Source organism: Alligator mississippiensis, chromosome 3, assembly GCF_030867095.1.
Source record: "Alligator mississippiensis isolate rAllMis1 chromosome 3, rAllMis1, whole genome shotgun sequence".
NCBI classification, from domain to species: Eukaryota; Metazoa; Chordata; order Crocodylia; family Alligatoridae; genus Alligator; species Alligator mississippiensis.
In genome coordinates, this window is record NC_081826.1 from 100,424,695 (window position 1) to 100,438,827 (window position 14,133).

General features: G+C 37.4%; 1 protein-coding gene across 4 annotated transcripts in view; it reads left to right on the forward strand.

Moving 5' to 3' along the window:
* LOC102571468 (cadherin-7) overlaps positions 1-14,133 on the forward strand; it is a 124,295-nt gene that overhangs the window by 56,366 nt on the left and 53,796 nt on the right. For all 4 annotated transcript variants that reach the window (XM_019490613.2, XM_019490612.2, XM_006259038.3 and 1 more), the window contains 2 exons: positions 1,495-1,789; positions 11,280-11,399. In XM_019490613.2, the coding sequence (XP_019346158.1) occupies positions 1,495-1,789; positions 11,280-11,399 (415 nt within the window). The remainder of the gene's footprint in view (positions 1-1,494; positions 1,790-11,279; positions 11,400-14,133) is intronic.

The following is a 14,133-nucleotide window of genomic DNA, read 5'->3' on the forward strand; positions in this document are numbered from 1 at the left end:
AAAGTGCCCCAGTGCCATTTTGAAGCATGGGACACTGAATAGATGAGAAACTGCGGCCATTTTAATTAGTGGCTCTCAAGAGCTCCTCTACTTAGTGTCTCCTCCCTCCCCCACAACCTGGAGTACATGTAAAGACACCCCAAATTTCTCTGAGGAAAGCTGTTGTACAGAACTGATTGGAAATTAATTTGAAGTTCTACCTCTTCTGGTACCTTTATATTGTACCCTCACTGTTATGGTTCAGTGGTAGAATCCTTGTCTGCCATGTGGAAGACCTGCATTCTATTTCTTGATGCGCAAATAAATACCGCTATTGAGGCACTGAAAGTCTGGCCTTTGAATGCCATCTCAATAGTCTAAATTGGGTATGGAAGGTCTGGGCAGCTTCCACTCCTGCTGAAGGTCCTGGTGACCTATTTTGCATACATCATAATCCAGAAGGATTGATGGTTGCCTCCTACTACTAATTGGTCCCATAGTAACTACATACTGCCATTCATGTTGTGCAATCCTAGAAAATATCTATTGTAAAGTCCTCTCCAGGTTCTTCTCATACTTTATTAGCATATTTTGTGGAGGCTGGTTGCCTCTAGCTATGAAATGCAGTTGTTATTACTACTTATGTAGGTTCAGAATAGGTACTTGTTTCTGGATTTAAGATATGTTTATACTGTATTATATTATATATAAAGAATACATTCATATCATTCCTACAGTCCCAAAAAGCTATAATTCTTTCTAGCTTTTTATCAAGCTGCTTTCTTTGATTGTTTGACAAAATTGCAATGTGTTCACATTTTGGATGGAATTTTGTGATTGTGGCCTTAATCTCACTGAAATGATCCTTGTAAAACAATCTAAAAAAATTAGCACTATCCTAATCATAATTCTTAGTACTTTGAAAACAGATAAGCATTGTTCTTATTTTATATAGGGGAATGCTAAGACAAGATTATTGACTTGGCAGGGCTAGCCAGTAAGTTAGTACTAGACTCCTTCATTCGCTGTTCATTTGTATTTGTATTGTCTCAAACAACTCTGTTTAGTGAACAGGGGAAATCAACATGCAATGTATCTATGGTGACAAAAAGGGAGTAAGCAGTTATTGAAATTTAGTTGATAATGACTGTGCTCCAAAATCACACACATACAATAGGATAGTGGATCAGTACCAGTAAAATAGTTAAGCTTAGGTAAGAGCAAATGGCATTATAAAAATGAGAAGTAGAGCATGAGACTACTGTTGTTACGAGGCAATATAAAATGCACTTGAAAATGAAATTGTTTACAGAAAGGCATGAAATTGTCTCTCTCAAAAGAGCAGGCTGACAGATTCTAATAGTATTTTACATGCCGTGCACAATAGACATTCAGCTTATCTTTCCAAGAATAAAATTTCATGTGCTGCTGCATGACATAAGAATTATTTTTACATATCTCCATATCGCTGACTCTCTTGTAAATTAATCTCATCTCTCATCAATTTTTCACCAGCTTCACTCTGATGTTGATAAAGGAGATGGCTCCATCAAATACATCTTGTCAGGTGAAGGGGCAAGTTCCATTTTCATTATTGATGAGAACACGGGGGATATTCATGCTACAAAGAGGCTGGATCGGGAAGAGCAGGCCTACTACACGCTCCGAGCACAAGCACTAGATAGGCTGACTAACAAACCCGTGGAACCAGAGTCGGAATTCGTCATTAAGATTCAGGACATCAATGACAATGAACCAAAATTTCTGGATGGTCCTTATACGGCGGGTGTTCCTGAAATGTCTCCTGTGGGTAAGTACGGAATGCATTGTCCATGTCATGGGAAATCTGCTCTGATTGCCTTTGTAAAAATGTCATTATTTTTACTGTCTTACACCAAGCTATTTAATTATCTATGAGCCACCTGCAACACTTTGATATTTTCAGTTTTAACTGGAAAATCAGACTTAAGCAAAATATTTACCCTTTCAAAAATGTTGCAAAGCTAAAATAGCTGTATTGGGATTGAGACAGGCATTTTATGGTGTAATTCTCATGTCAGTGCCCAGAAGCTTTTTTTTGTTATTCTTGTTGAGAACAACAAGTTTCACACCTACTCTCTGGCACGCAGAGGTGATAATATATCCTTTTATGTAGATCAGGTTATTATGCACAAATTCTTTCAAATTGCTTCTGTTACAGAAAAAGTTTGGTCTGTTTTTATTGGTAGTGTATGGCAGATGTATATATTTGGAAAGGCCAAATATTATGCTATGGGAACTCTACACATACACATGTACCTGAGAGACTATTTAGGCTCAATTCTAAATAGTTTTGAAGCTGATTCCATCAGAATCTGGGGACCTTGTAAGTAGTTCAGATATTTTCCTGGAAAAGCAGCAGGGCTTTTATTCTTAAATCTGAACCATAAATGTTCCAAATCAGTTCTAAACCTGGGCTACATTATCTTATCATTTTGAAGGATCAGCTCCCAGTGTACCTTGGAAATGTTCCCTGGGCTTCAGTGGAGCTATTGTCATTTACACTGGCTTAAAATTTGGCCCAGATGTAAATTAAACTAAATATGATACTTATAATCTGGAATAAAAATGACCACACACAGGCTTTCATGAAAAGTAGGAATACCAATTTGGTTGGGTTTTTTTCAGTACTGTTAGATGACAAGCCCCTTTGTTTAGGGCTCCTCTAAAATCATTAGTTTTGTCAAGGAGACTGGTCTGAAACAGTTCATAAGATGTGAAAAACTAAGCAAAGCCCTACTCCCGTGGGTTTATTTTTCTAAGCAGTGAGCATGTTAGATTTAGTTTCTGAGTTGATATTTGGCACTTTTCCACTTAATGCTATGGCACTTAATGCTATGTCAGTGCAGGGAAAGGCACAAGTAACCTTTGAAGGAAAGATAGAAATCTGCATTCTTGGGAAATATCGGGGAGCAAGATGAAGTAGTGTGATACTTATAACAACTGCTTCATTCTGGTAAGAGAAGATAATTTAGATAAGCCAAACCATTTTAATAGCAATCCAAAATTTCAGAGCAGTATATAGGAAATGATCTTTCAGACTAAGTGGCATCTCACTTCCAGGGTTCGATCAGCTTGACTGAAGCATCAGTATTTTTACTTGTCTTTGAACTAAATATATTTTTACTTTAGTGCTGGATTATTTAAGTGAACTTATCATTAAAGACTGAAGGAAGAAGTAAGGTTTTAAAGTGTCTCACTCCATCCATTACCCTGGAGAATATCGCCTCCATATTTCTCCCCTGTATAACATCTATTTTTCTCTGATTTATATTACTAGTTACTATAGGTGAGTGTTCCCTTATCAGTGAGATTTCGCCCCTTCCACACTGCCAAATACAGTGAAAAGTAATTGGAAGCTGGTTTGTACACCTGACTCTTGATAGTGAGTCTGTCATTTCTTTAAATACATCAAGTAGAAAACATAGGGATTATTGTTTAATGCATACTACTTTACCCATTTAAATGGCTGGGTGAAATTCTCCCCAGTGCCTAAGTACCATAGAAATCCTCTAAATATGCTATAAGTGTCATTTAAGTGATGCATTGACTTAATACTGACCCAATATACCAAAGTCAGTTTTACACCCTGTGAGCTTCAGAATATACATTTAAAATGCCTTCCTAGTTTTCAGTGTAAAAATACTGAACACTGCATTAATATTGGATTAAGGATTTAGTAGCTTCAAGTACTTGTGTGGTATTTATCTGCCTAGTCACATTGATTCATAGTTTATTCATATTACACAATTTCTAATTAAACATCTACAGCATTCATGAAATATTAAGGGGAAACAAAGTATCTCTCTACTATTTTGTTCAAAATTATCTCCATGACAAGGATTTCTTAATTAGATATGAAAGAGGGTGAAAGAGTATAAACCTAAATAAACTGTAAAACCATGGGAACTATAACTCCTCCCCTCAAAACAAGACTGTATAATATACATTTCAAATTATTTTGAGATTTGTAGAGGCTATTTAAAGTCATTCAGAAGCCTTCCTAATTCTTCAAAGCCCTTTGGTGAATATATTGGGCAGAAAAAAGCATGTTGACAACTTTCAAATGTATGCATATAGCAAAAAATAAAGTTATGGCTTATATGAAAGTCAGAGATAAAAAAAAAAATAGAAGTTGAATTACAGATAGACCTATGACTGGCAATATAGTTTAATTATTGGATCTAATAGAATGTTATATTTCAAACAAAAAACTAAAACCTTTCATGAAAATTTTGCACCTAACAATATGGGCTGGAATTTATAAGGAGTACCAACTCTGGTGCCTAAAAATTGGGAGTGCTAAGAACTTGAAAATCTGGCTCTATGCACTTTAGAGGATGGTATAGAAATTAGAAATTAAAATACCACTATAGCCTTCATTCAGTCTATTTATTTTGTCAGTTCTTTGCTTACTGGAAAGGTATTCTTACCAGTTGTTACTAAAAAGAGATGTAATTCTTTCCTGTTATATATGTAGTCTATTGGTGTGTGTAGATAAAATGGGGGCCCTAAATTGAAGTGATAGGTTTTTAAGAACACCACTTCAATTTAGGGTGAAGTAAACCCCCGTGTCATGTACACCTGTGTCTTACCTGCCTCTCTGGCAGCAGGGAGAGGAGGGCAAACTGCTGGCAGGTGGAAAGGTCCCTGGGCTGCAGCAGGGCAGGGGCTGGTGTTTTCCTCCACTGCAGTGGTGGACCCTACCCAGGCAACACCTACCTGCAGGCACCCAGCTTGGGTAGTCCCAGGGGGCACCGCAGCCATGGAAGGAAAGACCAGATCCCCACGCAGCTTATGCAGGCAGCCAGGCTCCAGAGGAAAAAAAAATAGATCAGGCTCACCGCTTTTTTTTTTTCCTTCAGTGGAGCCTGCCTTCCTGGGCTGCTGCCAGGCTGCCTGCATGGGTTGCCTGCACAGTCCCTGAGTCACGCGGAGCCCAATGCTTCACTCCATGGCTGTAGGGCAACAAACTAAAACTCCTCAAAGGTATTTTAGTTTGCTGAGTCCCAAAGTCATCGAAGGTGCATTACACAGCCGAATGTGCTAAAGCAGCTGGAACTAATGCGCAATATGCTGCCAACACATGCATACACCGACACCATTAAAGCAGTGCAAAAGCATTTAACCTACTTTAAGTTATCGTGCACACGTGCCCCTCATTTCATCTACACACACCCTGTAAGTGTAAGGGCTTTTGCTGTATCTATTTTAATTTGCTAATGATGCGCTTACTACGTAACTTTGAAAAGGCTTACACCATGAAAGAAAGACAGACAGGCCAGATATTTGTCAAGCCATTCGAATAATTAGAAGGCTTTTTCATAATAAGTATCTTTAGCTCTAAAAACAAACTCCCTGCACAATACTACCTACACAATCTAATTTTAAATTCAGCTTCCCCAGCCCCAACACTGTTCCCAAGGAATTCACAAGTTTTAAAAATCCTTCACAATTATGCTTTTAAATCTTCAAACACACAGTTTTTAAAAGGACCTCTGAAGAAAACGCCTGCCCTAGGAAAGGGGTTTTCAACAGCCAGTTAACTTTAGTTAGGCTGTTGAAACTCTGAAGATAGTTTGGGAAAACAGGCAGTCCAATGCAGCATGTTCCAAAATCTCCACATCCAGGCTCTGATGACACAAAATAGGAATGCATTCTAAAAGCAAGGACCCTTCACTACAATGCCCTGCTACCCCATTCCCAGCTCCTTAAGTGAAAAAATAATTAGATCAAGTACTCAGAGTACAGTATTACAATTTTGCAATATCCCATGAACTCAAACTATTTAGGGCTTTATAGGTCAAAAACTACACCTTAAATGTGCATTAGAAATCAATCAGAAGCCTGTGTACATCACAGAGTTTCACTGTGTTATTAGATACAGTAATATCTGTTCCCTGCATGAAACATCATTTTAATAAGGACACTGCCTCCTTCTGCACTAGCTGCAATTGCTGGAAAAATGTAAGAGTTAGCCCCATGTAGAGTTCATTACAATGATCCAACCTGGAAATGATGAGACCATAGATAATTTTTGATGAGATTGTCATCTGAAAGAAAAGGAAGAAATCTCCTTGATAAGTAAAGGTGATAATATAACATATATTCCTATTTTTGGCCTATGCTATTTAAAGGAGGAATTCCAAGTTATCATTAGGAGGATGAGTATATTGTTTTTGTGGGTCTACAGCCCTCACTGTAATTCCTCAAGATAGTGTGCAGGTTAACTTCTTGCTTGTATCTGAATTTTGAGGTCTTTGAACAATGTTGGGAGGAGTAGACAAGACTCATGGGAGATTCCAGTTCATTATCAGTAGAGGACAGAAACAAAATACCATGTGAATTTGAACATATGACATACCTGACAATCCCCTTTCTAGGAGGCAGACCAGGATTGGGATTGCAAACCCATAAACAGTAGATGGATTCATAGTTTCCAAACTAATAATGTTTCCTGTGGAATAGTAGAGTTCCGATAGCACATATTTGAATATTAAATGAGAGAATACTAGTCAGATGTAAGAACAACTCTACATTTGTGTAGGACCCTTAAATTCCAGTTTCTTTGAGAGAGTTTTTTTTAGTTGCTAATTGCTGTGAAACTATTATATTTTAAGCAGTATATCGTATTGACCTTAAATCCATTTTAGACACATTTTTCAATTCAAGTACTTTAATTAATTAAAATCAGTATTATAAGCTTATAAGTTCAGTTCCATATTTTAAGTAAGCTTCTACATAGTGCTTCAATTCATTTATATTGACATTTTAAATCATTTTCCTGATTTTTTTGAGAAAAAATAAAATAATCATCTCAATCTTTATACATATGTGAAACATAGCAACAGCTGAGGGTTCTATTTTACTGCTTGAGAGAAAGAGGAGTAAAATTAGTGTGGCTCCGTGTCACTTCCTTTTCTAAGAGGAACAACTTGTTACTTCCTGTACTGCCCACCAAAACAAAAGCAAGAACAAAAAACTTCTTGTCAGGGATATTTTTTTTAATTAAAAACCTTTGTGTATAAAAATGTCTCTGTTGTGCATTTATATACTTCACATTTCCTATGTAAAAGCTTATATTATAAGTATATTATATACCTGGAATCTATATATTTTCCTTGTGGAAAATCCTTGTTAGAATCATCTGCTTGAAATATCACCAGTACAAGTTCAAATTTTTTCCAAGGCTTCAGGGATAAAAAACTTAATAGCTCCTTTAAAGATGTGCCTTTCCTTCCTTTTGTTGGTAAGAAAAGTAGGGGGAGGGAACATGCATACAGGGAAGGCATAAGCTGAACTGTTAGGTGGGCCAGTAGAACTCAGGTAATCACAAAAAGATTTCTACAGCAGGGTTTACTACTATGAAAGCTTCAGGAGGGGCTTAGAGTAACTCTAGAGGAAAGCCAAGTCAATCCAGATACTAGACTTATTTTTTTTGTGAAGTTTAAAAGATGAGTTGTCCTCATCCATGGAGTTAACTCCAGCCTTTCAGGATGTATAGGATCTGTTAGTTGTGGTTGCAGACCTTGTCATTGCAGGTGTTGGTTTGGAGTGCTTGAAAGAACCATGAGCAGCAAGCAAAGATATTACTGTCTGTGAATCTTATAAGCAGTATTGGTATTGTTTCCAAACTTTGTAAAATCTAGTGTAACTGTTTTGAGGTTTTGTAAATTCCATTGTGGTAAGGCTGTCATTCACAAGTAGTGTGGGATAATGAATAATAGTTAAAATAGTCATATATTCAGAAGTTAGGGATGTTAAGGATACCCGAAAGGTTAAATCAGACATATTTAATTTTATTATAGATCAAACTGTAAAATTAGTTTGAAGTGCTGAATCAAAGCCTTTAGTTAATCCATCAAGTCATTGCTCAGTTTTGGAACTTTAAACCCATCAATTCTCTGTGTTCACTAGTAACTAGCAATTTTCTTTTTAAACCTGCTTCTAGGCTAAGACTTGGCATGTGAAATTTCAGTCTGTAAGTAACATCTTCTCCCAAAAATGTAGGTAGGCAGTGAGAGTGAAAAATACATTTAAAAAACAATTGCAATCATAGGGTGCTTATAGATGTGATCCAATGCATTCTAATTAGAACTTACCGGATTAATCAAGTCTGCTCGAGCATTCAAATTAGAATGCTTCAGCATGCTTCACCGTCATGTGTATTAAGTGTCCTGTGTTTGAAAATGGCCATGGGGGCACCTTAACTAAAACTATTGAATGAGCTTTAGTTAAAGTCTCCCCATAGCCATTTTGAAATGTGGAACACTTTATACATGTGACAGTGAGGTATTTTAATTAGAGTGGCTCTCTGGGAAGTGCTCTAACTAAAACATCCTCTCCCCACCCCCGAGCATGTCTATAGGCATCCATAATGTTTTGTCTTAGGTCATGCAGAAAAACAAGACTGGGAAGTAGCTTACATTTTCACAACTTTATTAACTTAACCCATCTGGGAAAGTATCCAGAAAGAACTCATTCAGTGCAAGTCATCCTTCTTTTATAATCTGTGCTATCTGCTGGAAGGTTGCCTTTATTCCTGTATGACTCCAAATACCTTTTCTGCAGCTGCATCACACTGCAGGCTCATATTAAATCTGTGATCTACCAAATTCTTGGGCATTACACTTAAAAAATACTCTCATTGTGCCCAGACTCAATTGCCAGTGAGGAAAAATTATTTTCCAGCATCACAAACATGCTTCTTCTCCAGTCTGAAGCAGGGGTCAAGGTGAAACCTACTACACTATGGATAAGTACAGATAATCAAAAAGCCCAAGGCTGAATTGATTCAGTTTTTGTAGGTTAGTCTAAGCTTTGTAGATTGAACCAATAAGCAAGTGATTCCAAAAATGCAATCATATGCCTGCAGTGGCCCAGGCCAGAAGCCAGGGGTGCTAGAGCAGACTAGAGCATACCTTCCTGCTTGGCTGCAGCAGACAGCTTGGTCCAAGGCTAGCCCGCCCACCTTGTTGTTGGCACTGGACCTATGACCCATATACCTCATTTCAGAAGGACCCAAAACCTCAGATAGACCACAACTTCTTCATTTGATAATAGGCAAATGTTACTGATACACAGTAAGAGTAGATAAAAATAATGCAGGCAAGGCAAACAAAATAACACCCCCCTCCCCCGCCTGATTCTATATCTACCAGTCCTAGGACTGGCACAGAGGGAAGGTATGCATTTGGTTAGTATGCAAGCTTCACCCTATGTTTCTTTCTTGAATGTCATGTGCAAGCAGCCCGGAGGTTGAGGGCTGAGGCCCAGCGATGTGGTGGGTAAGACAGGCTGCTGGTGTTCCCTCTGTCCATGGTGGCATTGGATTCCCCCTTGAAGGATCCTTTGCTGCTCTGAAATCCTTCCTTTTGCATTTCTGTCCTCCTCTGATGACCCTTCATTCCTTGGTACCATTGATTGGTTTCCCTGTGGTTGTCATACTGCCCACGTGCAGTTCTGTCAGCATATTCCTTTGTTTCCCAAACCCATAACATTCAAACATATTAATTTGGGCATATACCAAGGTCTTAATTTGGCCATGCCCCAGCCTCTTAATTTGGTCTGTCTACCAAAACCAGAAATCCCATGGGCTCTGCAGCTGGTCACTGTGACCTGACTTCAATGCAGCAAGACTATCTCATGTTATGGTTTATCAGGGAACAGTGTAGTACATGTCTTCAATTTCCCAGCATTTGTATCTTCTGGTTTCAGACACAGTGGGCCCTGAAGAAAACTGTCACAAACAGGCTTTTAGAAACCAATTAACGTTTGCTGTTCCCTTGGATCATTGTTCTAATGCAATATCTACATTACCTACAAACCAACTCCTAAAAGCAAATCTCTAAATATCATTTTCTAGCCATAACCTGAAAGAAGGGCATTGTGAGGGAGGTGCAAAGCATCCTGGGATGCTGAGGGACTGTGAGTTAACTTAAATCTGGAGGGGATATGGAATAGAAGTTCTGTAAACTAGTTTAACCTAAATCACCTAAGACTGATATTACATCCATCCAGTTTTATCTGAAACTAATTTCAGCCATTTTGAAAGTGGTTTATGTGCACTGAACTTCTGCTGTGTTACAGATATGAACTGGTTTCTGATTACTTACATTGAGGTTTATGTGTAATTTCTGTCCCTAGCCCATACGTTGCTCCTCCAGGTGCACATTTCTATCCAGTCAATCAGCCAATGAATACCCCTCCCTTTCTTCCATATCTAGCCAACATGGTGGCTGATTGCCCACAAAAGAAAAAACAGGGAAAGCCAAATGTTTCCTTAGGTGGCCAAATAAAAGTCTCCTCAGCTCTGAACATTAAACATGTGTATAGATAGAGAATTCTGACTATATATTTATACCCATAGTATGTTGAATGTTTCAGCTCATTTCATGCTTAGTAATTGTTCATAGCAGGTGACACTCATACTGGCACTAAACCATCTCCTCCCTGACATTTTCATCCCTTAGATAAAGAACTACATTGATGGGGAAGTATGATATTCTCTCAATACCAGTACTTGTGCTTGCCCTGTGTAGGACAAAAAAAGCACTTTTCCACTGATTAAAAAAAAAAAAAAAAGATATTTAAGCAACTAACTCCTAATGATTTTCAATTCTCAGGTGAAAGTGTCAGGAGTTAGGCATCCAACCACCTTTTAAAATCTGCCTCTTTTTCAGGAAAAAAACCCAAAAAACAACCTGCTGTCAAACCACCTCTTTTATCAGCATGAAAGTAATTTTAAAGGGAAAAAAATAAAAACACTTTAAAAATGCTATATTATTTGTTTGCTTTTTTTGGTGATGGGGCTGCTTTCAAGACAATTAATTGGTACAGACCTGGTGCATTTGTGCCATAGTACCCTTTATTAATAATTTAGAGAATCACTCCTGTGGCGACTAGAATATTCATGGACATATAGGCTGCATCTACACATTGCCCTATGTGTAGATACCCATACTGCACTGTGTGTGCAGTGCACAATTATTTTTAGCAGGTAGTTTGCTATAGCAGCACACTATAATGGGAGAGTGTACCACTACAGTGAAATGAAGTAGCTGCTAATCACGTGTAGACACCCACGGGTGCTATAGCGATGTAGCATCATGTGTAGATGCACCATACTGTACTTACAGACTGTATTACATGGAAACAGAAGCCTTGAGACATAATATATATTATATAGTTTGTTGAATTAATTTAATTCAAAACTGTGGAACATTTAATTGTATTTAAATTGTATTTCTCATATTTCCTAGGTACTTCTGTGGTGCAGGTAACAGCCACTGATGCAGATGATCCTACATATGGCAACAGTGCTAGAGTGGTTTACAGTATTCTGCAAGGACAACCTTACTTTTCTGTGGAGCCCAAAACAGGTAACTTTTTCTAAGTTCCCTTCCCGGGCAAATCCATATGAAAGATGAGATAAATAAAATGTATGTTGAATTTCCCTGGAATACATGCAGTACTTTTACTTCTGCAGCCTGTTCCTACAAAATTAATTTTGGGATTAGCGTTCTTATTTTCTTTTTAGATTTAACAATAGGATTTTGAAAATATAAGAATCATGCAAACACTTAAAATTATTGAGATCTGTCCTCTTCCTCTCTCACTCTCATTTCATCAGCCTTCTTGTTCATTCCCCAGAATCCATTAGGTCAATGACAATTTCAAGAACTCATGGAACTTTTTTTGCAGCTTGAAATGTTGGAAACCAATCAAAACCCACAGTAAACTACAGACACTTCAACAGATTTCTCAGATATTATTTTTGTTCACCATGAACACTTTTTGTTTCATTCAAAATGTTTCACAGAGTTTACTTACTACTTGTGAACAACTTGAACAATAAGGCATTTTGCCTTTGAATGCTCATCACTTTTTTTTTACCCGCTAGCAAAAGGAATATTCCTAATAACAGTTTTCCACCTTTTCACAGGATTGTGTTAACTTTTTAAGTCAGAGCATGAGGTTAAACAACCTTACAATCTTCCATAAGTTTGGTAAACTTGATCCATTGTATTGTGTCATTTCTCAGGAGCAGAAAATTAAAAGCTTTTGCCCTATTGGGATATCTATTTGGCCTTCTTCACTATAGAAGACTTTTAGAAGACTTATTCACACGATGCTCTATGGATGCTGTATTATTATTCCTATTTAGATCGAAGCCCAACACAAACAATTGATTTATTCAAGGCAACATAGGAAGCCCATGCAGAGCTTCAAATTAACCCAGATCTTTTGATTCCCAGTGCAGCATCTTAACCAAGTGGTAGTGCTTTCTCTCTCCTTTACAATAGTCACAATTACAGATTTACTGCACATCAGTTGCTCTGCAGTAGCACTCATGTATGTGCTCTTTCCATGCCCTAGTGAAACTGAATCCATAGTAGTTGACCTTTAAGTAAAAGAGGACTAAGCTGCAGCAGTTGAGATTTCATTTTCTGGTGCAGGGAATTAAAAGTGAACATGTGAATGATTACCTCAAATAAGCAGGCATATCTTAAGTTCCCATCCTCTTCCAGCTTGCTCTGGTTGCTTTATTTGCCTTGACCATCAGTTTATACTACACAAACACCCATAAGCATATTATATATATGTGTGTGATTTATACCCCCCCCCCCACCACCACACACACAGGCAAAAATATAAATAGACCAGCTTCTAAAGTTATAGTATTATAAATTCTAGTAAATCAAAATCTTTGAAGAATGAGACAAATGCATTTGCTTTTTATTTTTATTAAAGCTGTGGTGCCAAAGTTTCTGATGTACATGATAATTAACTTTTAGAAAGGGTGATTAGCACTAGTGGGGTTATACAAATGGCTGCAAATGATAGGAAAACAAGCACACCAAAAATGTGACAACAACCAAGAAGGAATATGTTGTGAAATTTGATATTCATTTTTCCATGTTGTATAAATAGGAATAATTATACCATAACATCTATCTGCAAAACAAATATTTCAGACCAGGGCTGATAAATGGGAAGCTCTGCATTCAAGAGAGAGAGAAAAAGATAGAGAAGATAAAAGTGTAACTAAACATTCAACAAATACCAGATTAAGAGATATGTGCCCCAGTGCGCATCTCCTTTATTTAAATTGTTTATGTTTCCTTTGTCTGTGACTCTAAGTGCTGGTGGAGTAAATGCCTGCCTCTCTGGAAGTCAGACTTAGCAGCTCTACTGTGTGCCGAGCATGAAATATTCATAAAGTCATCATGGTCTAAGAAGGAATATTTATTTTCTGATAGATATCAACAGAACAGAATGGATAAGGCATGGGGTTTTCTCCTGGTTTTTCATTCCAAATTGTAATTACAAATTGTATGCAGATTATCAAATGGATATGATAATAATATTATTTTAGATCCTACAGTATTTCAAGTAATAAATCAAAACCTTTGAGTTACTCTGAGTGCTTTAGAAGTGGCTATTGTTTAAGTAAATATTAGCTAATGCAAGATAACTTCTTTCAAATTAATAACCTAATATGAGATTAAGACCAGTAAGAATTAATTTGGTAAATGACAATTTCAAGACACTGAGATATTGAGAAATGTTTTGCACAGCTTGAAATTTTGGAAACCAATGCAAAATCCATCTTTCCTCCTGTTCCCCAAATTGTGGGGAGGCAAAGGTTGGAGAATGAAGAATAGAGCTAGAGAAAGTGAAATTCTGTCTCACTTTGTGCACCAAAGGGAAGTTTTAGTGGCACATGAAGTGGACTTTTTTGCTGTTGCAACTTCCACGGACACTTCTCCAGTCCTGCTGCTGCTGGTTTGCCCTTGTATAAAAGAAACCAAATAGAAACAAAATAGTCATTACTCAGTCAGTTCAAATGACAGAGGAAATATGCCAAAGTACCCAAATCCAAAGCTCTTCAGAAAACATACATCTTTAAACATGCCATCTTCTTGGAACTGTACATTCACATGTTAACACATGGATGCACTAAGCACTAGAAAGTATTTCTTTTTCTTGCCTATTAGCACATTACCTTTTCAATCCATTTTCCACAATCCTTGATTATCTGGCAACCTCCAAATCATTCAGGAAGCTAGCTTTGATTAAGGAGAATCACTTAACATTTTGACCCTTCTCAGT